The 26,269-nt window shown below is 35.8% G+C and overlaps 3 protein-coding genes across 3 annotated transcripts in view; 1 reads left to right on the forward strand and 2 right to left on the reverse strand.

Moving 5' to 3' along the window:
- The window catches only part of Ctu1 (Cytosolic thiouridylase subunit 1), a 175,315-nt gene extending 162,985 nt beyond the window's left edge, over positions 1-12,330 (reverse strand). Inside the window, exons 1-2 of the mRNA XM_090412633.1 lie at positions 12,209-12,330; positions 3,172-3,295 (exon numbers count right to left, since the gene is read on the reverse strand). Of these exons, the coding sequence (XP_090268759.1) occupies positions 3,172-3,295; positions 12,209-12,268 (184 nt within the window). The 5' untranslated portion in view covers positions 12,269-12,330. The remainder of the gene's footprint in view (positions 1-3,171; positions 3,296-12,208) is intronic.
- A 505-nt stretch (positions 12,331-12,835) lies between these two features.
- Positions 12,836-13,850, forward strand: LOC150094007 (uncharacterized). The gene has a single exon (XM_090412634.1). It carries the CDS (start codon positions 12,848-12,850, stop codon positions 13,763-13,765), a length of 918 nt encoding a protein of 305 aa, XP_090268760.1. The 5' UTR covers positions 12,836-12,847; the 3' UTR covers positions 13,766-13,850.
- Positions 13,851-18,039: 4,189 nt separating this feature from the next.
- LOC150094008 (RWD domain-containing protein 2A) overlaps positions 18,040-26,269 on the reverse strand; it is a 217,076-nt gene continuing 208,846 nt past the window's right edge. Inside the window, exon 7 of the mRNA XM_090412852.1 lies at positions 18,040-18,770. Coding sequence (XP_090268978.1) covers positions 18,766-18,770 — 5 coding nt within the window. The 3' untranslated portion in view covers positions 18,040-18,765. The remainder of the gene's footprint in view (positions 18,771-26,269) is intronic.

Consider the following 26,269-nt stretch of genomic DNA (forward strand, 5'->3'; position numbering starts at 1 on the left):
AGGTCTCCTCTCCGTTATACAGCTTTGACCCTTAAGCACCCCAATAACTAATGTAGGTACAAGTATTTATTAAACATTTACTTTGCATTCATTTTTTATCTTTCCTAAAAGAGTACCATATAAAACGAATTACTATTACAGTAATCGATCAGGGATGAATTGTACTTTTTACCATTGATTATTATTTGATTTGATTAACGCGATTTTGATATACGCGGTAACATCGAGGGATTAATTAACTGCGTTAATCGAGGGATACCTGTACTTCTAAAGAAATCCAGTACTAGACTGTAAGATTCCCCGACTAAATTTAATAACTGTTGTAACAAATTTGGTATGAAAATTAGTAATAAAATGACAATGAAAGCATCAACTGTATCACTGTAAAAATCTCACATTAATGTTTCGCTTATTATGTTAATTTTTTACAGTTTTATATATGCTTAATGAATATTTTATTTAATAAGGAATGTTTTTTATATGATAAAGTAATCTAAAAATATATATACAGTATGTATGTGTATATATGCATTTAGTATTGCATTATATGCTTAGTATTATCAGAGCTACAATGTGGTTAAGCAGTACCAATATAAAAGAAACTTAAGGAATAATACAGAAATGTTGTGCGTGTATATTATAAATTAATTTATGTTGTTTACCAGTGTTTCTATGTCAAACACTCATAGTGTGCAAGCACTATAGTAATGACAGCCATGTTGTCACTTGAATTTTGCTTTGAATCTCAGTAATGGACATGCACATTAGTTTTCTTTCAGTAAGCAAGTTTCCTTAATGCATCTTTTTCTCATTTTTCTAAAGTAGGCATGACATAATTCCTACTGTCTGAGTAATTTTGTCATGCCTACTTCAGAAAATGCAGGTATTATATTACTTACTTAATTATATTAGTTACTTAACTATATTAGTTAAGTAAGGCCTTTGTATTCTAAGGAGATAATGCAGAGTGAATGAATAAGCAAGAACAATAAAAGTCCCTCAAAGGAAGTTCTTGTGGCCAAGTGAAATTACAGAATTTTCAGCTGAATGCCGTGTTCAATCTGTTTTGTAAAGTATTTGATGCTGTATTTCAGATATATCTGAGAATTGCATTTAACTGCGAGTTTAGAGAGTGAAAGAATTGTATTGAGTTCAATGTACAATTCTTAGAATGGCCATTGAATTAATTATTTGCATGTATTGAGAAGTTAGAGATTAATTTACTACTTTTAATTCTATAGAGAATATGAAGTCAATCTCTTTAGAGAGATATAAATTCTGTATACTAAGTAATTTTTTTATCTGTTGTATATATTTATAGTAAATAGTTAATTATTTATATAATTGAGCGTCATTCTTTGAATAAACATGTTAATCTTTTAAGTCAATGCACCATCACGGATATGAATCTGAAACATTCTAACCAACTAAAATAAAATGGTAATAGTGTTATCTTACTCCATGACTGACTATAACAGATTAATAAAACACTTGGTTGGATGTATGTGAGGAATAACATAGAAGTAGCAATCAAGTTCTCTCTTTAAAATATAACATCCTGAATGGTGAACCTATAGAACATGTAAAACATTTCAGCTATTTAGGCACAATTTTTAGTGAACATGTCAAAATAAATATGGAAATAGATAACAGAATTAGCAAAGCTGGTATGGTAGGAAGTCAGAATAAGAGAGAAGTTAGTCAAAAATCTAAATTTGCCATATACAAGAAAATGTTCAAGCCAATTTTAACTTATGGATCTGAGAGCTGGGTTAGAAATAAAACACTTGATCAAAGACTGGAGACTACAGGAGTTCTGAGAAAGGTTAGGGGAGTGAACAGGTGGCACCAATAGCAGTACATATTAAAAATGAGATTATTAGGAAAGAACATGCCATTGTTAGCATTTTGTTAGCAGAGCTAATCTCAGGTGATATGGTCACTTAAACAGAATAGAAAAGGAAAGATTAGCAAAACAAGTGTTCTTAGCCAGATTGGCTGGAAAAAGATCTAGAGGAAGCCAAGATTTAGTGGATTGATATATAGTAAAAAAGTGCCTTAGAGACAGAAATATAAGATTTAATAATGTTGGAGAGTCTTGACAGATAACAGATTAATTTGGAGGAAAATTGTTGACTGGAGGTTGGTAATGATGTAACTTTTTCATGGAGTACTAAAAAATATCCTGTGAATCCACTAATGGTACATATCAGGAATTTGACGATGATGAACATATGAAATGAAATAAAGTGTGTTCACTTTAATCCAATGTTCACAAATGAAATAAAATAAGATATGTTCACCAGGATTAGTTACAAAAAACTTAGTGATATCTAGTATGTTATTACCTGCTTTCTTATAAAAAGTTTGAAGTGATTATAAATAAACAAAACAAAAAAATCTATGTTTAGAACCTAGAAGAAAGTTTCTTTATTTAACTCCAAAGCTCATAACATTTTTAACGTGTTAAAGTTTCTAACCTATTATGAGCATGTTGCTGTGTTTGTCTCGTTTTTCAGTGGTAATCTTTATGATGTCATTCAATTTGATTGTGTGTGTGTAGTAAAGAGTAGGGTGACTGTTTGAAATGGGTTTACATCACTAATAATATTGCTACTTTAAATGGAAAGTGTAAGTTAAAATGTAACTTTGCTATGGTAGCAAAGTCCATCATCAAATTCTTGATATATATATATATATATATATACCTCAAGGGATATACAAAATACTATGATAGTACTACATGATTAACTTCCTATATAAATTTTCCTCCAAATTAGTCTGCATTTTCTAATAATGTCAGATCTTATATTTAAGTCTTCCAAGAAACCTATAACTGCATCTATCTTCCAGCAATTGAAAGCAAATACCACCGCTGCAATTGACGACATCAGCCGTGCTCAGCTAATTGAGATATTTGCAAACATGGAGTGCTGGGTTGTTAGGTGCCTGCAGGAAGGAGGCAGCCACTGCCAGCATTTGTGGTGATGCAATACGTTGGACATCTCTCAAGGTATGTACTACCATAATTATGTTTGCCTATCTTGTATGTTATGTCTGTAATAAATGATAACTCGGGGCCTCCTATATATAAAATACCTTGTACTATACAAAATATTTCTTTAATTTCAGTAATATTGAAAGTAAGTATATACATTTTTTTTTATTTACCTTTTCCACCAGAGGCAGCAACAGCAACATAATCCCCTTTCCTGAACATATTACTCCTTAAGATGGTTTCATGGATTTCAGTTTCAAAAGCAAAATAGAAGCACTCTTTACAAAGAGCATCACCCTGAAATATTTTTTAAAAAATTAAAAAATATTTTTTTTTTACATATATATATATATATGTGTGTGTGTGTGTGTCTACACATATACAGTGCTTGGAAAATATGCTCTTTTGTGACAAGTGAAAAAAATCACAAGAGTTCAACTTAATATATAATGCAGTTTTATTTGCACACTGCCAATTCTGTTTTATGTCATAAATAGTTTTTTGCATGTATACCTTGCTTACTGCATCTATTGGTGAATGTTGGTATTGCAAATGCCTGTTTTTATCAATTATCACTGATTCTGACATAATGGAATACTACCAATTAAAGGACAGGACACACACACACACATCTTCAGAGTGCAGTTCTACAATGAGGTAACCAATTAATTGTGACACAAACTAAAATAGATATTCAAATAAAACTAAACTAAAATAGATATAATGGCAAAGAAGAATCTAAGATTTGTATTCTAAATGTCAGAAGCAAAAATGTAGCTAAAAATACAGACTGATAAACACTAATATATAACAAGATATTCCTTCAATATTGGTAGTTAAACAACATACTGGAGGCTTAATGGATTGTATACAGCACTCAGAAAGGATTAAAACAGAATTTAATACTTCCTATATATTTCGTCTCAGTAAATGAGACATCTTCAGGGATTACAAAAAAACTAATGTAACATCAAAAACAAATAACACACAATACTAAGCCCAACTTGTGGTGACACTTAAGTCCTATCTAGGGTGGATGTTCCAACAATTGATAGTGCATATCCCTTAATTTTCCCACTGCCAAATCACCTTGATGGGCAGGTGCATTGTCCTGATGAATGATGATTTTTTTCTTCTGCAAACCAGACTTTTCTCACGAATTTTTTCGTCTAGACTAGTTAAAAGATCGGAATAATATTCCCAGGTTATTGTTTTACGCTTTTCAAGATAATTAATAAAGATTTAGCAACCCAAAACACCAATGCCATCACCTTTCCTGCTGATGGAACTTATTTTGTCCTCTTTGGCACTGAACAACCGGCTTCTGTCCACTGTTTTGACTGCTGTTTGGATTCTGGTGTGTAATGGTGAATCAAAGTCTCCTCCACAGTAATAAATCGATGCACAAAATCAGTTTTATTCTTGTTAAAACTCTCCAAGCACTGTTCAGAGATTTTCATGCGAGTGCGTTTTTGATCAAACGTACCCATCTTGCGCAAAGCTTTTTCATTTGCAATTCTTCATGCAAAATATATCCTACACATTCTTTTGAAATGCCTATAGTCTCAGCAATTTCCCTCACTGGTCATCCAATAGCACTCGATCAATGATTTCTGGTGTTGTTACACTTTTTTGGACATCCTTCACATGGATCATCTTCAAGGCTGGTATGGCCACATTTAAACTCGGCAGCCCATCTCTTAATTGTCATAAACGAAGGAGAGGAGTGCCCATAAACTTTTATGAACTTCGAATGAGTTTCTTTTGGCATTAAACCTTCTTTTACAAAGAATTTTATAACTGCACGATACTCAATTTTATTCATTTACAGACAACACTTTTGCTTCAGACAGCTGTATAAAACAAACTACTTAATAGAATGACCTGTAATTTCACATGGATGCTTATGACAGATGTACCAACTTAGAAAAAAAAAAAAAATCTTGCCGATAGTGTTGCCATCTATGGTTGGGACCAAGAACTTTTCAGACCAGCCTCGTATTATTATTTTATGGCATCTCTTCATGGAGTCCAGAGACTCATTGCAGGAGACCCAAAGCAATTATCATACATACAAATCTTATCATAACTCTCCTTGAATCCATTCACCATCAGGGAACTCGCAACCAATTCTGTACTGTAAAGAGATGTTGGATGGCAGCTGCAAGTGTTCCAACAGACTTAGTACTGAGTGAGGGAATTATTGATGCTATTTCAGATGAACATTTTTCATGGAAATATATATAGAATACACATAATGCAGAAACCAAATGCCTGTGCAAAAGTGAGAGGAGTGAGTTGGTAAGAGATGGATTATTAATGAATCTAATTGCTCTCCTCTGTATTAATTTAAGCAATTTGAGAGAGCTCTTAAGGACCTCACACCAAATGTGAGAGCAGTATGCAATAGCTGGGCAGATTTGTGATTGTGTAAGGTTAACAGCCATTCAGAGGTAAAGTAACGTTTTGAACAAAAAAGAAATCCTAGTTTTTCAGAAGCTGAAGATGCAATGGTTGTGATGTGTTTATGCCAAGAGAAGCTTGATGTCAGGGTGATTCCGAGAAGAGAAATCTCATCTTGTCTGGAAATTTCAGTGTTGTCAAAAATAATACTGGGAGAAAATGGTTCTTTATTGTGAAAAATAAAACATAACTGGGTTTTACTAGCACTGAAATTGATGAGGTTATCTGAAACCCACTGGAGGATGGTTTGGAGATCAGAAGTGAGGGCAGTGGTGATTGATTTTCTGTAGGTTAAGGTGAGTTGCATAGAGTAAGGTTTATCAAATGAAAGGGAGGAGTGCAATGCACTGTCATCTGCAAAACAGTATTGGATTGGAGGTCAACTGAAGTAGGTCACTGATATATAGAAGGAAGAGGGTTGGTTAGAGAACAGAACCTTGTGAAGCCCCAGCATTAGTTGAATGGTAGTGTGAATCTAGACAGAAAGCTAGCAATTCAACTGCAAAAGTCTTGAGACACCAAATGATGGGAGTTTCCTTAGTAAGTCTTTGAGTCAAACCAAGTCAAAAGCTTTGGAGATATCAAGTGCAACCACTTGAGATTCACCAAGTGAGTAGATCTCCTGTTGATCGGCAATGATGGAATCCATACTGGTGGTCATTTATTAGCTGGATGTCTTTGAGGTAGTGTAGGAGTAAGGAATTGATAGTTCTCTCCATTACTTTAGATAGGACTGAGGTGAGTGAGATAGGGCGATAGGGCAGTAGTCTGATGGCTGATTTGTTGCCCTTCTTGGGAATAGGTTAAAAATAGGAAATTTCCAGGCTGTGGGATAGATACCAGTGGAATAAAAAGAGTATATATAGGCAACATAGGATAGGAGTCAGTTCTCATGCACAAACCTTCAGGACAATTGGAGGAATGCCATCAGGGATAGGAGACTTTCTTTTGTGTCTAATTTGGACAGAATTTTCTGATCTCTTTTTGGCAAAAGGATATAAGGAGCATTATATATTGGACATATGGAATGGTTGGGGGGGGGGGGGGTACATTTGCCACTGTCAGTTATGCATGCATTGGAGGCAAAGTGAAAAGCACAGTAAAAGCCAGGAGATTGGCTTTTACTGTGCTCAGAGTGGTTGGTGGCATTAGGGGGAGTGATAGAGAGAGCAAATGAATTTGACTGAGTGGGGAAGGGAGATTTTCAACCAAAGAAGGTCAATTAGGAATCATTTGGATTTCTGTGCATAGATCTGGTCACCTAGCTCTATACTGGTGATGTGGAAACACTGGAGAGAGAGAGAGAGAGTACAGAGGCAAATAACTAAGACTGCCTCAGTACTCTAGAATAATGAGTATGAGGACAGACTGAAGGAATTTGCACTCCAGAGCTTGGAAAATAGGAGGAGAGGCGACATGATTGAGACATATAAGTTGGTGAGAGGAGGAATTATTATCGTATAATGAGTGATGCAAGAACAATATGTCATCCCTAGAAACTGTCATCATCATCATATGTTAAGCTTTCGCACAGACCTACACATTTTACCACGTAAGCTTCCGTAACTGATAATCCCACAGAATAGGTTGGTTGCTCCTTATTCCCAGTAGTATCCAATGTCTGTCGAAGCGTGTGTTCACGGGGCCGGTTTGCCTGCTTTGCGAGAATAATGGAGAAAAACCCTGCTGCCCAAGACCAGCTAACGTGGCTATGGCTGAGGAAGATCCTTGAGCTCCTCATGTCTCCAACGGGAATCGAACCTAGGACGCTCCTTCCCCAGACATATGGTTGTAAAGCACACAGCTACTAGGCTAACCATGTGGACCCTGTACATATATGAAAAAAATGCCAACATCAGAAATGTGGAAAACAAAAGCTAACCTTCCCTAAAAATCAGTGAAACAAACATATCACCACCTCTACTGAAAAAAAAAATAACCACACAAAAGAAGCCAACATTAAAAATGCAGGAACTATGAACCAAACACCTCTGGCCTGCTCCCTTGAAAGCTAACCTAACATAAAGAATTGCTGTTGAGAAAAAAATTAGGAATAGCCAAAACAAAAGTCATAAAATCTGGAAGGATGGATCTATCTCCACAGAAACAAAGTTGAGGATTCTGGATGAAACTGTTTTTCTAACATCAACTTATGGATGTGAGACTTGGAACCTAAAGGAATCTAACAGGAAAAGGATAGCCACTTCTGAAATATGGTGTCACAGAAGGCTGTTGATATCTTATACTGAAAGGTAGACGAAGGATGGGTGATAGAAAGGATCAGTATAACTTCAAGGCTCCTTAAGGATATTGACAGAAGAAAGCTGAAATACTTTGGACACAGTGAAAAGCTTCCAGTTTTTTTTTTTGCGGGGGGGGGGGTTGAGGCTACATTGCAATTGATCACTGAATTTAGAGCTCAAGCAAAATTAGTGATTTTTATCTGTTTTATTGTGTTTTTCCCTTAGAAAATTAATGTTTTATAGTATATTAGTGTAGATTTTAGTGTATTTAGTATTTTATAACATATTCTTGTTAAGATATTGTAATCATAAATACAGTTTAAAATGGCTCCAAAAATGCACAAGAAATGTAACGCTAAGAAGAGCAAAGTCGAGAACAAGAAGGCATGCTCCGCTAAGGAGGTTACTGAAAATGAATTAACCTCCAAAATAGTGAAATTAATGCAGATTATCAGAGACAATGCAGGAACTATAGTAAGTCAACAGGCTTTTAAATGAACATAGGGAGAAAAAGATAATTAAGCAGCAAAATAAGAAATGAAGCCCAGTCAGTTGTCGGTAAGTAACAAAAATCAGGTGAGTAACGTTTGTAAAAAGAAGGATGTGATTTGGTATAGTAACTATCATAAAATATGCTGTTGATGAGCGAATTATAACTGAGTTTTCCAGGAGCAAAAATTAAAAATATAATATAACACAAGCAATGCAAAAACAGAAAAGTAAATGAGATCATAACTATAGTAGGTAATAATGATTTAACTGGTCATAAGTGAGGGGACATGAAAGGGTTGATGGAAGAGGTGAGAGTGAAGAGTGATAAAGTGAAAATAGTAAGTATAATAGAATCTCTGTGGATTATCATAATTCTCGTGGAAAGGCTTAGACGTTGGTGAGACGATTCAGTTGTCTTGATAGCTTCAACTTCATTTTACCGTAATGACGGGCCTTATGTGCCCAATGGAATCTCCGGGGATTATCGTAATTCTCGTGGAAAGGCTTAGACGTTGGGACATGATCTTGTCTTCTTTGGCACTGAACAACCGGCTTCTGTCCACTGTTTTGACTACTGTTTGGATTCGGGTGTATAATGGTGAATCTAAGTCTCATCCATAGTAATAAATCGATGCACAAAATCAGCCTTAATCTTAAGAATAAGCACTGTTCTGAGATTTTCATGCGAGTGCGTTTTTGATCTGCTGCGAGCAAACGTGGCACCCATCTTCCGCAAAACTTTTTCATTTGCAATTCTTCATGCAAAATATATCCTACACATTGTTTTGAAATGCCTATAGTCTCAGCAATTTCACGCACTTCAACTCGCCGGTCATCCAATACCATATCATGCACTTGATCAATGATTTCTGGTGTTGTTACACTTTTTGGACGTCCTACACTTGGATCATTTTCAAGTTGGTACGGCGATGTTTAAACTCAGCAGCCCATTTCTTAATTGTCAAAAATGAAGGAGTGCCCATAAACTTTTATGAATTTTGAATGAATTTCTTTTGGCGTTAAACCTTAAATAAAGAATTTTATAACCATGTGATACAAACAACACTTTTGCTTCAGACAGCTGTATAAAAGAAACTACTTGATAGAATGACTTGCAACTTCACATGGATGATTATGACAGATGTACCAACTTAGAAAAAAAAATCTTGCCGATAGTGTTGGTATCTATTGTTGAGGCCGAGAACTTTTACCACCCTCATACAGCTATTTGCTGATGATGCAAAGATAAGTAGGGTAATCATGAAATTATGCAAAGTCATGCACTTTGGTATAATTAGATATCTAATGCTGTATTATATTGGTGAGATTATGCTAGAAGAAACTGATCAGGCTAGGGATCTTGGAGTGTTAGTAGATAGCAAGTTGAAGTTCAGGGGCTATGTAACAAAATTTGCAAATACAACTCAAAAGATAATTGCTATGATGAAATGAACTTTCAAATGTAAAGATAAGGATGTCATTTTGCCTCTTTGCAGGCTGATCAGACTTCATTTCGACTATTTTGCACAGGTCTGGTCTCCTGGTTTTGATTGTGATACAGTAGAGAGAATGCAAAGGAAAGTGTTAAAAATGATATCAGGATTGTGGAATAATGATTATGAGCATAGACTGAACTTTAGACTGCAGACACTAGCAAACAGGAGAAAGAGGGGTAATATGATTGAGACTTGTAAACTTCTGAAAGGATTATACAAGATTTCAATTGATAGAATGTTTTGTTTTATGAGAGTGGGAAAGAACAAGAGGGCATCCTTGGAAGCTGAGAATGCCGTTAAGAAGGGGTGAAAGCTAGATTTTTCTCTCATAGGGTGGTGCGTGATTGGAATGGATTGCCACTGGATGTTGTGTGTGAAAGCAGTGTGAATGAATTCAAGAATAAGTATGATAGCTGCGCATGTAGAATGTGATCTCACTCGATGAGTCCCTGACTCTGAATAATAAGCATATGACAGGACCATCTGGTGAGAACTGCTATGGCACATTACCGAGGAATGGAATGACTTACTGCAGGTGATGATGTCCAATAACTGGATGGATGGGTGCTGACCACAAAAAACAAACACCTTCAGAAAATAATGGAAAAAAGCAATATATCTTATTGCCTTTATAAAAAAAAATTAAAATAAACATACAACTACTACAAATAAAAACATGGAGAACATTACAACAAAACCATTTGCAGAAACATTACCATCAAAAATAATACTAAAAAATGAAAACCATCACAAAAAAAAAGTATCATGTTGAACATTAAAAACACATACTTTAGTACATCAACTGATAACCCCACTTTCAATGACTTCAACTACATAACACTTACATAGATCATGTGGTTTTAATGATTTCTTGGCTAGCAGTTTTCATAAAGTAATATTAAACTTGACATTAGCATTCCAGAACATGTGAATAGACTTCATCTAACATGGTACACTATTATTACACAACTCCAGAATCCTAAAACTTCCTGTGAGGGCACCGTATGACACACACTGTATGTAGAGGTCACACACTACCTTTTGTATTACACCATCTATACCCCATTTTAGATTTCCTTCCCCTCTCCCCCAGTTAACTGCATGTATTCTTGGCCAATTTGTTTGTTATGCAAAAAAATGCCTTGCTATATCTCTGTAAAGTCAGCTAACTTATCTTCAGCTGTCATTAAAAACAGAATGAGAGGGGAGATACAGTCACTTCTGTCTATAGCAAACTCCTAGGAACTAAAAGAAATTCATTATAGCAAACTATTTCTGTGGTCCCTACTTTGGAACTTTTACAGAACTTTTCAGTAGCTTGTTATAGTGAGCCAATCTGTTACAACAGTATTTGCTATAGTGAGAGTAAATTATATTAGGATTACACTCAATTTGTTACTGCCTTTTATCTTTTGCCTGCCAGGTAAAAGACCAGAGGATGATAACTCCAAGTAGAGTGGTGCAGTAAATAGAAAGCTAGTGTAGAAAAACTACGTCTCTGATAGTTCAGATGTTAACAAAACTACATGAAATATGTAATATATCATGTGATTAATCACCAGACATGATCTTATTACTTGTGATTAAAAAAATGTATGACAAGGATTGACGATTCTTCATTACATCTGAAATTTCAAAATTAGCATATCATGCATATTTTTGCCTTTTAGTGGTAACAGCGTAACTCAATAAAATTGGGGCTCATTGGGATGCAAATTGGCAATTTTCAGGCATAATGCAAAATCGTCAATGGAAACCAAATGCATACATGTAATATTGTGATATAGGGAATAAAAGTTCATGGCAGTGTGGAACTGTTAAAATATCTTTATAACAAGGAGTTGTTTTTCTAAGTAATGTTAAAAATAGTACTCTGAATTTTGCATATGAATGCAGCTTTAGTGGCAGTATGCTGATTTTACGGACTAAAAAGTTAGGTTACTATCACGGGCTGCAAGCTCTGGGTGCTGTAACATGATAGTAGTGATCATGTGGTGTTCTTGAGGTTAGCAGTGGTAGTAATAACACATGGTTTTCTATTGGAAACTAGTAGTTTTTCTGTACTCATACCTACTCCCTCACAAATATTTAAACCGTCATTACTGAGTATACGAAAGAAAGGCAGTAAATACCTAGATTAATAATAAGAAAGAAAAAAAACGTATGCAAATTTAAAATCCTAGCGAAGGCTGGTATTAGAAACCACGGGATCTCAACATGTTCAAATGAATACATGCAAGTCGTTATTCAGTTAAACATCGCTTCCATAAGTACAAGCAACCTCTCTCCACTTTTTTTTTCTCATTAAAAGAAAAATATCACTTCTAATCATCACAGAATTTATTGCAGGTCACAGCTCTCAGAAGACCACTGAAAATTAAAAAAAAAAATGAATATATATAAGCAGCAAAGAAAGCACTGCTAAGTTGAATCCTTCCACACGTTAACAGATGGTATAAACTAATTCCACGTGAGAATAATAACCCTTTTATATATATACATATACACATAATTACCGTCTTTGGTCTTTTCAAACTGGCAGATTTCGTCTTACACTTTGCACAAGTTACAGGCATGATTTAAAACATTTACTTAGCACTTTAATATTCTGCACTAAATCACCCACATGTAAAATTGTCCGCTGCGCCCCCTATTGTACTTAGTTATGAAGAGAATATCGACAATGTAATAAATAAATTTAATAGTAGCTATAATAGCGATCAAAGTTCGTTAAACTGTTTAAAAAAGGGTACATGTTTTATTACAGTACAGTGTGATGGCATGTTTGACGTAACGGTTTATTTTATTCATGTCTAGCAGTTTGGTGATTCTGTGTTACTATGTGTGTGCGATGACCAATTAGTCGCATTGGTAAAGTTTAATTTATTTTTTTAACTTTATCAAGACTTTACGATTCAGTTGTCTTGATAGCTTCAACTTCATTTTACCGTAATGGCGGGCCTTACGTGCGATGGAATCTCCGTGGATTATCGTAATTCTCGTGGAAAGGCTTAGACATTGGGTGCGAGCCGGAGCACAGTGAAATAAGAACATCGTATGGGCGGGAGAGAGAACATCTTTTATGGCAACAATGTTTATTTTCGTTTTAAAATATCTTTTTTAACAATATAAATTGAAAATTTGATAGAATTAAAATGTCTGAAAAGTTGCATGATTCAAGAAAAGCATATGGCCAGCTGATAATAGAAGCAATTCCATCTAAACATGGACGATTCCATAATGCATCAGGAATAAAATGGCCATTTGCTCATTCTGAAGCCACCACTTGCATATATAACTATCCATTGAAAATTATGATACCTGAACACGTAGGAAATGGCTATTGTAAGTGGATCTATCCTATTTGTTTTGGTGGTGGCATGATTGAAGGTGATAGTATAGTTATAGAAATTATTATCAAAGAGAACTGTTGCATACTTTGGACATCTCAGTCATATACAAAAATATACAAGTGTCAAAAGGGTCAGGAATGTTCACAAATCCTAAAGTGGACCATTTCTGAGGGAAGCTTGCTCTTTGTTTTGCCTGACCCAGTTGTGTGTTTTAAAGATGCAGTGTATGTTCAAACTCAGGAAATATACTTAGTTAAAAACAGTAGCATGATATTTTTAGATTGGTACACCTCTGGAAGGTATGAGAGTGATGAAAGATGGAAATTTACTAGTCTTAAAAGTAAAGTCACAGTGTACATAAACAATGAGTTGGCACTTCGAGAGGCAGTGCATTTGAAAGATACTCCCATACTTTCTAAGAAAGATGCCATGGGAATCTATAATGTCACAGGTATGTGCATTATCATTGGTCCCCACATTATTGAGCTTGTCCAGAACATTCTTAAAGATCTGAATGCAAGAAATAGCTTTGCGCAAATACCTAATCGAGATATATTTGTTGCTAGTCCATTTTATAATGATCTATTTGATTCAACTCCATGTGGATGTGTTATACGTTTTGCTTCTTTCACATCATCACAGGCATATATGGAGCTCCAGAAACTCCTCAAACCAGCTTTCAAGTTTATAGGAGGTGATCCATTTAAAAATAAATTTTAATTCACATATGCCTGTTAATGAGAAATATCTTTATGTGAATTATTATCACAGTTCTGAAAAATAAACCATTTGTTACTCAGTTATACATATTATTTTGATTGTGTGATTTCCATAATGTCTACTTACTTATTATTGAAGATGCAATGTAATCCTATATGCAGAAAGGGCTTGATTTCTTTACACCCCCCTCCCCCATTCATCTCATTATTCCCCTCACCAAATCTCTTCCAATACCTTTCTTTGCTATCACCATCAATGTGTCCCTCTTGTCCTGTGATTATATTTATCCATATGCATTATACATTGGCAGATATGAATTTAGTGGCCATGCATTTTTAGAATTTGGTAACAAGGAATATTAATGAGACTATCACTATCCACTATGTTAAATTGCTATGTTTTATGTTTGACAACGGATTGGTATTATTTCATAAAGATGTAAACAGTTATACAGTTGATTCTGTTATATAATGAAGTTTTACTGAAATACCTATCAGTGAGCAATCAGTTACTAAAAAAACACTGCAAGAAATTAATTGCATGTTCAGAGTTTAGGCGTCTTTAAAAATATATCTGAAATTTGATAATTTTCATAAACACCTCAAATTATCAAGAAATTTCTGGTCCATTCTTGAAAACATATATTCTCACATTTTATATTAGTATTCTAATATAAAATGTATATTCTAATATAATATATTAGAATATAATATGTTCTAATATATAGAATAGTATTCTCTATTCATTCGTTTTTTAGGTAAAGATATCAGATCACATATGCTTAACTTTTTTTTTTGCAGCCTTATACTACACCATTTTACTGATGTTTGTTGAAAGATTTTCACTTGGTTATATAAATTAAAGATACCAAGAAATTATATACTTGGTTTAATCCATTATCCAAGTGTAAGCAAACAAAGTTTGTGCCTTAAGTATCTTTCAGGACTGGGACAACTCGTGGCAAAGGTGGTATAACTTCTCACCACTTGCCTTAGTATCTCATAATGCAAAGCATATCTCCTTGCGGACATGCATAATACTATGCATTATGGGAAGGGTCACTATCAGTTTTGATCTTTATTGAGGTCTCATCAGTGGGAGCCAGACCCAGAGGTGAGATTCCAAGGTTAAAGTAATGCAGGTCATATTTTCCTATATGAGTTGCCAAAAGGTGTCACACCTTATTATTACAATACTCTGGATTAGAAATAGATAGTATTATACATGTCCACAAGGAGATGTGCTTTGCATTATGGGATACTAAGGCAAGTAATGAAAAGTTATACCACCTTTGCCACGAGTTGCCCCAGTCCTGAAAGATACTTCAGGCACAAACTGTGTTTGCTTACTTGGATAATGGATTAAACCAAGTATATAATTTCTTGATATCTATAATTTAAAATAAAACCAAGTGAAAAACTTTTAAATATCTATCTCTAATCCAGAGTGTTTTAATAATAAGGTATGACACCTTTTGGCAACTCATATAGGAAAATGTGACTTCTGCATTACTTCTGCCATGGTATCTCATCTCTGGCTCCCACTGATGAGACCTCAAAGGTCGAAAGTGGTCTCGGTAGTGACCCTTCCCATAATGTCTGCAAGGAGATGTGTTTTGCGCTATGGCAAGTGATGAGAAGTTATACAACCTTTGCCATGAGTTGTCCCAGTCCTGAAAGATACTTCAGGAGCAAACTTTGTTTGCTTACACTTGGATAATGGATTAAACCAAGTATATAATTTCTTGGTATCTTTAATTTACTGATGTTACTAAAAGAAGATATGAGTTACTGAAAGTACAGAAGAGCGATTCTGAGCTGCTGCCAAGATATGATAGGAATGAATTCAAGAGGGCTGTTATTTTGCATATATGGTAGAAGCAAATAAAGCTATAAGGCCAGTGTATTCTATCTGTTAATGAAAATCCCAAATTTCTAGAAGAAAAAAAAATCCTACTACCTGAGCTTGTCTAGGATAAAAGCCCTTATCCTACAAGATTTAAACCCATGTTTCTTCCAACCAAAGGACATCAATCTTCAATACAGACTGAGCTACTGAAGCTCCTCAGAAGAACAAGATTACACATGAAAGATTATGCAGCATGAATGGTATATAGCTTGTAGATGTTTGGAGAGAATTTAGATTGTATTGGAATTGGATGTTAGGAAAAGCTTTGTTCACTGAGAGGATGGAAGCACAGTATCAGGAAAATGAGGCATTGGGAAAGAATGAAAAGGAGTATGCATCCACGTACCTCTGTGACAAATGTGTGAGAGAATGATCATGCAAGGCTGAATGTAGTTTCACATTGCATGCAACTCAAAAATCAGGACAGGTTGGTAATTACAGAATGCAAAGGTAGTTATGGACTCAACGGGATATTGAATTCCATCCATGAAAGAGACCAGAAGATGGCACTAGTTGTCTGCCATATTCTCCTTTAAAAAAAAAAAACAGCTAGTTATTGCTAAACAGCAAGGCCATACTAACTTTTTTTGATGATTCAAAAAAAAAAAGTTAGTTTGGGCTAAATCTTCTAACTCCCATTTGGAAATAAAAGGCACTTTTTTTTTTTATTCTGTAAAATTCAGAGTAAAGATTTGTACCTGGCAAATGCATTGGGGGGGATTAAGATCAATGTCTGATCAAATTGCACGAGACTACTATATATATATATAGTAGTCTCGTGCAATTTGATATGATTTCTTGCAATGATATGAAAATTCAGAAATGTAAGCTTTGAAACTAGAGTGCAAGAAAGTCAACTGCAACATGGTAAACAGGGAAAAGAACTGCTATGAACAAGATATGTTATTACTCTAAGGCACTTTCCAGATTGCAATGTTTTTTAAAATTAGAATGAGATACTGATTTATTGTCAATCCCACCCACAAAAATGTTATAAACTCGTTTACACTATACAGTTGTGATAAGCAACGTGAATAGGTTCTTTTGCATAGAAAGCTATAGAAAATTGGAATGCATTGCTAGTGTCTGCTGTGAATATGAGGACCATGAATGAATTTAAGGTGTGGCACAACAGGCACTGTTGGCATTCAGGGTGGAGAAATGTGTTATAATACTCATAATCCATTAAATATTTTGAACTGAACTGCATTTAATACTCACTCACATGGTATGTAAATATGTAAAATTATGACATCATACCAAAGGTATGTTAAACATGATTTGACTATATATACAGGGTGTTCGGGATAAATTTGACATATTTATAATTAATTATATTTTTCCGTAAGTTACATGTATTAACACACACTTCTCTTCATTTAAAAGTTTGGACCCTTCTTCATTCATATACAAGATGTCAGAAAGGATGGATAGCTGGAACCCACCTGAATCATGGAAGAGAATAACTTGTATCATGATGATTCGTGCCCGCCATCAAAATAAGGATATTACGACTGCTGCCCAATGCTCCCTGAATACAGTAAAAATAATCAGGCATGAACTAGAGACTTGCAATGGTGACTACGAGGATGTAGCAAGAAGAAAGATCCCTAGCAGACGATCTGATTGCGTTTGTACAGCAGAATTCCTCGCAAATCTGCAGGAACAGGTGTTGAAGAACCCTCGCATTGGAATTCGGGCTTTGTTCGTGGAGTTGCTAACTGTAGTCAAGCCCTGGATAACAAGGGTAGCCAATGGTAGGCCGTATGTATGGCAGCAGGATTCGGCCCCTTGCCACACCTCTGGGAAAAGTCAAAAATGGTTGTCTGAAAATTTCTACGACTTCACCAGTCCAAATGTTTGGCCTCCAAACTCCCCAGACCTTAACCCCATGGATTATTTTGTATGGGGCGCAGTTGAAAAAGACACCAATCGCACTTCCAGTAATACAAAAGCCCAGTTAATGGATAAAATTAAAACAGTTTTTGCGGCCCTTCCCAGGGAGACTGTAGCATCAGCTTGTTCGAGGTTCCGAAGCAGAATTGAAGCTGTGATCGATGCTAATGGTGGTTATTTTGAGTAAATCTTGTTGATAGTATTGTAATTAACTCTGCCTGTAATGTTTTTTTGTCAATTCATTAAATTTAATAGATACAAAGAAGATTTTCTTTTTCCTTACGAAACTGTCAAATTTATCCCGAACACCCTGTATATATATCACTGCTGCATTATCCATCAGCTTTTCATGGATACAACAATGCCATAGGTTACGATGTTTATATTATGAAAAGAAGTGAGCAATAGTTTTGGTAAATAACTTTATTTAAAGATTATATAAAAATAAATATCATTAAAAATCTCTAGGAGTTTCACAGTTTAAGACTATTTTATATAAACTGCACACATCAGCTACATACAGTATTTATACAGATCATGTAATATGTTTATAATGACTTATATTACACAGAGATTGTTATTTACTTTGATTTTAATTCAGAAGCAGTACCACATCTGTATTTCCTTCAACATCCAAAGCTAACTTGTCACTCTCCTTATTTGAATAATTATTAACCTGTACAAATTGTTTCTTTCATAGAATCTGTTAATCAACAGGGGCAAATTCTCCATGCTTGCTGCACAAGCTCCATTAATTGAGAAAGAAATAATATTTATTTGTTAATAAATACATGCATTTATAAGCATTCCATTTAGGCTTTTATTTTTATAAACAGAAGACGTCTTAAGCTTGAGCAGCAATAATTGAGCTTTGCATTGTGTATTGAAGGCCGATGCTTGCTTGTTCTAGTCAAAGCTACCTTGGCTTGCTTGGTTGTCGGAGCTTCCAGGTCCTCGCTGCAGAGCTGTGATTTCATGCACGCGCATAGTCATTTCCGCTCCCTTCACGTCGTCTCACTCTGTTGCTTAAACACAGGTCATATGCAGTCAACGTAGCTCTAGCCAGTGAGCTTCAGCCAACCTTTCCAAGTGTGTGTGTGTTGCTTGGGAAAATTAAGTTACAACCAACTTTTTATGCCGATGTTATTGACTAGTTCATAAAGAAGAACCGTAGGGTAGAATTTTTATTCAAGTAGCTAAACTGAAAAAGATAGAATATCGTTAGTAAAATAAATGTTGTATTTGTATGATTAAATGTACATAAATTTCTAAACATATAGTTTTAAATGGTCAGTAATTCATTATTCCACTAATTAGACTTCAATCACACCTCTCACTCCCTGAATGATAAGAGCAAGCATCAATTTCAAGACCAGTATTCGCCCCTTTTAATCAATAACCTTTTCTCAACAATTTATTTCCTTTTATGCAATTTGGTTTCCTTTGAACACCTTGTCTACCATTATTTCCTAATGCATTATTCAACCTAGTCAGTCCTGTCAGAATGTGTATCACCACATATTTAATTTCACTACTAATAAAACATTATAGAAATTCAAGTTCAATATGTTTCTTCTTCTTTTTCCATCTCACTCAAAAATAGATACTATGTTCAACAAATAATCTTTTGTAAATTAAGTTATAACAAAAATATTTTTCTAATAAGCCTTATCAAATTTCACAATGGATGTTTTCAGTATTCAGAGTCAGAACTAATGCTAGTAATATTTACTCAAGATGTGTGTGAAAAGTCTGGGAGGGTTGGTGAGAGTAGCTAAAGAGAGGTATGAACAGCAGTTAGCTAATGAAGCCAAAAAGAATCCTAAGGAGTTCTTTCAATATGTAGCAAGCAAAAGAAAGAATGATTATGGAAGGATGACATTGATTGGAAGAAATGGTATAAAGACAGCTGTTGCAGAATGTGTGGTGGAGATACTTAATGAGCAGTTCATAAAGATCTTTCAATCTTGTGAATGTGACTTCATGGAGAGATTAAGAGCAGTTGATGATTAAGGAGGAGAGACTGACTGTAAGTGAGCAAGAGGTGTTTGGGGAGTTGAGTAAACTAGATGTAAATAAGGCTGTGGGACTTGATAATATATCACCGCGTATTCTGAAGGAATGTGCCAGAGTGTTGACACCTGCCTTGACATATTTTTTTAATACGAGTCTTGCACTTGGTCAAGTTCCTAAGGAGTGGAAGGAGGGCAAGATTGTGCCACTTCATAAAGGAGGTGATCGAACTCAAGCATCAAACTATAGGCCTATCTGTGTGTCAGGTGTTGTGGTTAAGTTGTTGGAGAAGCTTGTGAGAACTAGGATCCAGAGTTGGGTTGACAACAATGGTATAATCTTTGATGGACAGCATTGATTTGCTAAAGGGAGGTCATGTTTTAGTAATCTACTTACTTATTACAATAAAGTGACTGCTTCCTTGGACAGAGGAGGATACACAGTAATATACTTGGATTTCGCAAAAGCTTTTGATAGAGTACCTCATGATACGTTGACAGTCAAACTAGAGCAGATGGGGTTGGATATTAGATTAGTGCATTAGATTGGAGACTAGCTATCTGATAGGTATCAACAAATTGTGTATGGGGGTGCAATATCCAGGAAAAGGAAAGTCACTAGTGGAGTGCCTCGGGGGTCTGTTTTAGGTCCATTACTATTTAACTTGTATATTAATGATATTGGCAAAGATTTGGATGGAGATATTCAGATGTTTGCAGATGATGCAAAGTTGGGACGAAGCATAAAGAGTAGTGAAGATGTTGTGGCCTTGCAAAAAGACTTGAATAAATTGAGTGATTGGGCAAGCAAATGGGGATGTGAGTTCAATGTTGCAAAATGTAAGGTTTTAAAATTTGGAAAACAAAGATGGGATGCAGAATTAATGCTTGGTGAGAATATATTGTTGGAAGTAGAGGAAATAAGAGATCTGGGGTGATAGTGGATAAGGATCTAAAATTTAGGGGACACATCGCCAAAATTGTGAAGACAACACAAAGACTTCTGGGAATGATGCGGAGGACACTGACGTGTAGAAGTAGGGAGATTCTTGTTCCATTGTATAAGGCTTTGATTAGGCCACACATGGACTATTGTGCCCAGATTTGGTCACCTGGTTTTCAGAAGGATGAAGAGATGTTGGAAAGGGTCCAAAGGCGACTGACTAAGGTAGTTTCTGGCTTCTGGAATGTCGAGTATGAGGAAAGATTGAAAAGATGTAATTTGCAGAGTTCTAGTGGAGAGAAGGAAGAGGGGAGATATGATAGAGACCTACAAGTTGGTAAGGGGTTGTTATAGGATCAATGGTGGAGAAGTTCTACAGAGAATAGTGGGAGATCAGCAGAGAACCAGAGGTCATCCCTGGAAACTGTATAAAGAGGGTGTGAGTAGGGGAGGGAGTGAAAGGCAGGTTTTTTTCGTGTAGCGTTGTGAGTGATTGGAATGCCTTGCCTGAGAGTGCGGTGTCTGCAAGGAGTTTGAATGTGTTTAAGACACGGTATGATGAGATGTGTGTGAGATAAAAGGACCTCCTAGATGAGTCTTTGACTCCATGAGGTCTTGTTTAATAATAATAATAATGGAATGACGAGATAGCAACTGGAAGTAAAGAAAATGAGTTTCTTGAGTTTTTGAGGGATAACTACCTCAGACAGTATGTAACAGAGGGCACAAGAGGATTAAGGGTCTTGGATTTGGTCATCTCATCGGAGGATGTAATTATCAATGAGGTATCAAATCATCCACCAATTAGTGAAAGTGACCATGAGGTGATTACTTGGGTGGTTGCCAGCAGTGCAAGGACCCCTGTGAAAAAAGGGTATATGTGGAACTACAAGGGGGGTGATTATGAAGAGCTCAGGAGACAGCTTGCAGGTGTAGCATGGAATGAGGAGTTAGCTGGAAAAGAGATCAATGCAGCTTGGGGGATTTTCAAAAAATATTTAGTGGATGCAATGTCTAAATGTATACCACGGGTGAGAAGGTTAAATAAGTTAGGTGTGAGATGGATGAATAAAGAGATTAAGCATGCAATACAGAGAAAAAGAGCATTGTGGAGGCAGCATAAGAGAAGTGGAAGTAACCAATTTCATGAGTTCTACAAAGACCAGGCAAGGAGAGTGACTTGGTTGGTGAGAGTAGCTAAAGAGAGGTATGAACAGCAGTTAGCTAATGAAGCTAAAAAGAATCCTAGGGAGTTCTTTTGATATGTAGCCAGCAAAAGAAAGAATGATTATGGAAGGATGACATTGATTGGAGGAAATGGTATAAAGACAGCTGTTGCAGAATGTGTGGTGGAGATACTTAATGAGCAGTTCATAAAGATCTTTCAATCTTGTGAATGTGACTTCATGGAGAGATTAAGAGCAGTTGATGATTAAGGAGGAGAGACTGACTGTAAGTGAGCAAGAGATGTTTGGGGAGTTGAGTAAACTAGATGTAAATAAGGCTGTGGGACTTGATAATATATCACCGCGTATTCTGAAGGAATGTGCCAGAGTGTTGACACCTGCCTTGACATATTTTTTTAATACGAGTCTTGCACTTGGTCAAGTCCCTAAAGAGTGGAAGGAGGGCATGATTGTGCCACTTCATAAAGGAGGTGATCGAACTCAAGCATCAAACTATAGGCCTATCTGTGTGTCAGGTGTTGTGGTTAAGTTGTTGGAGAAGCTTGTGAGAACTAGGATCCAGAGTTGGGTTGACAACAATGTATAATCTTTGATGGACAGCATGGATTTGCTAAAGGGAGGTCGTGTTTTAGTAATCTACTTACTTATTACAATAAAGTGACTGCTTCCTTGGACAGAGGAGAAGGATACACAGTAATATACTTGGATTTTGCAAAAGCTTTTGATAGAGTACCTCATGATAAGTTGACAGTCAAACTAGAGCAGATGGGGTTGGATATTAGATTAGTGCATTGGATTGGAGACTGGCTATCTGATAGGTATCAACAAGTTGTGTATGGGGGTGCAATATCCAGGAAAAGGAAAGTCACTAGTGGAGTGCCTCAGGGATCTGTTTTAGGGCCATTACTATTTAACTTGTATATTAATGATATTGGCAAAGATTTGGATGGAGATATTCAGTTGTTTGCAGATGATGCAAAGTTGGGACGAACCATAAAGAGTAGTGAAGATGTTGTGGCCTTGCAAGAAGACTTGAATAAATTGAGTGATTGGGCAAGCAAATGGGGATGCGAGTTCAATGTTGCAAAATGTAAGGTTTTAAAATTTGAAAAACAAAGATGGGATGCAGAATTTATGCTTGGTGAGAATATATTGTTGGAAGTAGAGGAAATAAGAGATCTGGGGTGATAGTGGATAAGGATCTAAAATTTAGGGGACACATCGCCAAAATTGTGAAGACAACACAAAGACTTCTGGGAATGATGAGGAAGACGCTGACATGTAGAAGTAGGGAGATTCTTGTTCCATTGTATAAGGCTTTGATTAGGCCACACATGGACTATTGTGCCCAGATTTGGTCACCTGGTTTTCAGAAGGATGAAGAGATGTTGGAAAGGGTCCAAAGGCGACTGACTAAGGTAGTTTCTGACCTCTGGAATGTCGAGTATGAGGAAAGATCGAAAAGATGTAATTTGCAGAGTCTAGTGGAGAGAAGGAAGAGGGGAGATATGATAGAGACCTACAAGTTGGTGAGGGGTTGTTATAGGATCAATGGTGGAGAAGTTCTACATAGAATAGTGGGAGATCAGTGGAGAACCAGAGGTCATACCTGGAAACTGTATAAAGAGGGTGTGAGTAGGGGAGTGAGAGGCAGGTTTTTTTCGTGCAGAGTTGTGAATGCCTTGCCTAAGAGTGTGGTGTCTGCAAGGAGTTTGAATGTGTTTAAGACCCGGTATGATGAGATGTGTGTGAGATAAAAGGACCTCCTAGATGAGTCTTTGACTCCATGAGGTCTTGTTTTAATAATAATAATAATAATATGGTCTCTTGCTAAATACCTAGGTGAAAAAAATCATACAGATACTAGAAAAACAACGGTGGAAGTATATAATGCTTTTCAAATTAAGGTAAGTTATGTCTGAGAGGTGGAAGGGTTTTACCTCCTGAATAAGCTAACCACCTTATTGTGAAAATATTATGGTTATGGAAACCAAGGAACTAGGCAAGTCATGAACTCTGAGGACCTGTTGAATGATGAATTCAGTCATCAACAAAAGGCAAATAAGAACATGGTTAGGAAGTGTGTGAAGTTAAAGTTCTTTACATAGTTTGTGTGATGAGTATATGGAATGGACTAGCCGCGGGTGTTGCGAGCATATCTTCAGTGAATTTTTGACTGGTATTTTGGCAATATGTGCTCTCCAAGAGAATAAGTCCTTATCTGCCTGGAGGGGTCCTGCTTTTTGCATGTATAACTATAAAAATAATTTAAATTTCATTTTATTCTATTAAGCTAAGAATCAATTATCATTTGCCAATGAAAATAATCCAACCTTTATGGGAAAAACATATCATTTCAAATCCTTTGCAAATAAATTTAAAGTTATAAAAATTATAAATTTTGGCTCTTTACTTTAGTAAATGGTTAATAAGCTTTCATCAATCAGTCATTGGATGTAGGATGGTAAAACAAAAATCACTACACTGTTTATTCTGCCAAATTTTAAACAGAATTTAATAAAATTAGGATAGTTTTTGAGGGTTGAAGGAGATTACAGGAAAAGTTTTTCATATTTATACTTGGGGGTTGAGTATGCTGGTCTGAAACAACAAAATTAATAAATCAATGTATAACTTAAACACCAAAATTATGATCATTCACAGAGATTCACTAGCATGTTAGGCCCTACAATATCAGTGTGTTGAATCTTAAACTTTTTAGATAACTCAATAGACAAGCTTTCCTACAATGTAGGGATAGTAATATCATTCCCATTCATGTAAAATGAAAACACTTCACTAATGTAAGGAGCTTCATATTTACTGACAAATCTATCAGCAGGCCAGAATAAAAGCTCAGTGTTATGCTGACTGCAGACCTCTTAATCCTCTTAGATGTCTCCAATGCATCAGATGACAAGGAATTCCATAAAAAAAACATCAGCACATCTGAACCTAGTAGCATGGGATCCAGAACCTCTCCACCAATGTTGCTAATAACATAAAGCTAGTCAGCAGCCAATGTACTAGGCAAAGGCAAAAACTTCCCAAAAGCAACCCCCTCCAACAAAGAATTCAAAGCATTCTTAAAAACAACAACAAAATAATAATAATCACAAAAGCAGATAAGGGCAATGCATTAGTGGCTCTCAACCAAATGCAGACCCATGAAAGCAGACAAGGGCAATGCATTAGTGGTTTTCAACCAATCTGATTACAACTCAAAAAATAGCCACCCTACTAAAAAATAAGTCTACCTGCCACCAGTTAAAATGATCCCACTAACACACAGATCAGAACCATTCACAAACTCAAAAAATGTCACTTCAATAGAAACTGCTAACAAACTAAAACCTTGTAAATCCAGATCCCCGTGGATATATGGGCTACCAAAAATTCATAAAGACAATGTCCCTTTATGTATAATTGTTGATGACAGACTCACCAATATACAAACTAGCCAAAGTGCTCTCTCAGATTACTAGCAACACTCCTTCACACATAAAGAACTCATCCTGCTTCACTCTCCACAGCAATGACTTAATGGTCAGTTTGCCACCTCATTATTCATCAATATTCTAGCTTTTGACCTAATACAAGTGGAATTCTTCCCAATATCTCAGCCCTGTTCCAATTCACAACAAACTCAGGCTGTTTCGCTCAGCAAGGCAAATTCCTATAAGCAAATAGAGGGCACAGGCAAAGACTCTGCTTCCCTGCCTACAAACAATTTTATGAACATTTTCCCAGACATACCATCTGGCTGTGCTTATGTAGATGATGCATTTGCTATTTGACCACATAGCTTGGACAACATGACATTTCTTTCACACTTAAACAGTCAAAACTCAAAGTTGAATTCATTATAGAAACAGAAAGCAACAACAGTGCCCTTTCCTAGATATCTTGGTTACATGACAACCAGATGGATCCTTGGCTTTCACTGTCTATAGAAAACACACACATACATGTAAATAACATTCTCCAAGTGCAGTAACCACAATGCAGGTAGTAACAGACACAGACATTATTATTAGACCGACCTACAGAGAGTCAAGAACTCATTGAGGGAGGCCATACATCACTTATACCAGCTGTCAACACTTTCTCTTAAATTCATTCACACTAGATATCCTCACTACTTCAACAGGCAAACTGTTCGACTTACTCAAGATTCTATGAGAAAAATCTAGCTCTTACTCCTTTCTTAACTACACAAAGTTAACAACTTCCACAGATTCCATTTTGTTCTCTCCCCAGCTCAAAGTGGACAACTCTGAGAATTTCATCAATCACATAACACGACATTTTTTTTGAACTGATATTGTTGTTGTTGTGTTGATATTGATTTTTTGAACTGATATTGTTGTTGTTATAAGAAAACACTTGAGTTTTCTATAAGATGTGGGCATTAAAAAAAAAAAGCAAGTCCTCACACATAATACTAAGATGGTTTTCAGAACTTTGACATTAACACTTCGTAAAAACAACTGAAAATCATTACAATGCACACTTTCAAACAAGAGATGTCGCACAGTGTTCACACAAAACATATGCT

Source organism: Typopeltis vanoorti, chromosome 23, assembly GCF_054136105.1.
Source record: "Typopeltis vanoorti isolate ZY-2024b chromosome 23, IOZ_Tvanoo_1.0, whole genome shotgun sequence".
Lineage (NCBI taxonomy): Eukaryota > Metazoa > Arthropoda > Arachnida > Uropygi > Thelyphonidae > Typopeltis > Typopeltis vanoorti.

Excerpts from the sequence above, each read along its gene's own strand:
- LOC150094007 (XM_090412634.1), top strand. The coding sequence starts at position 12,848 with ATGTCTGAAAAGTTGCATGATTCAAGAAAAGCATATGGCCAGCTGATA.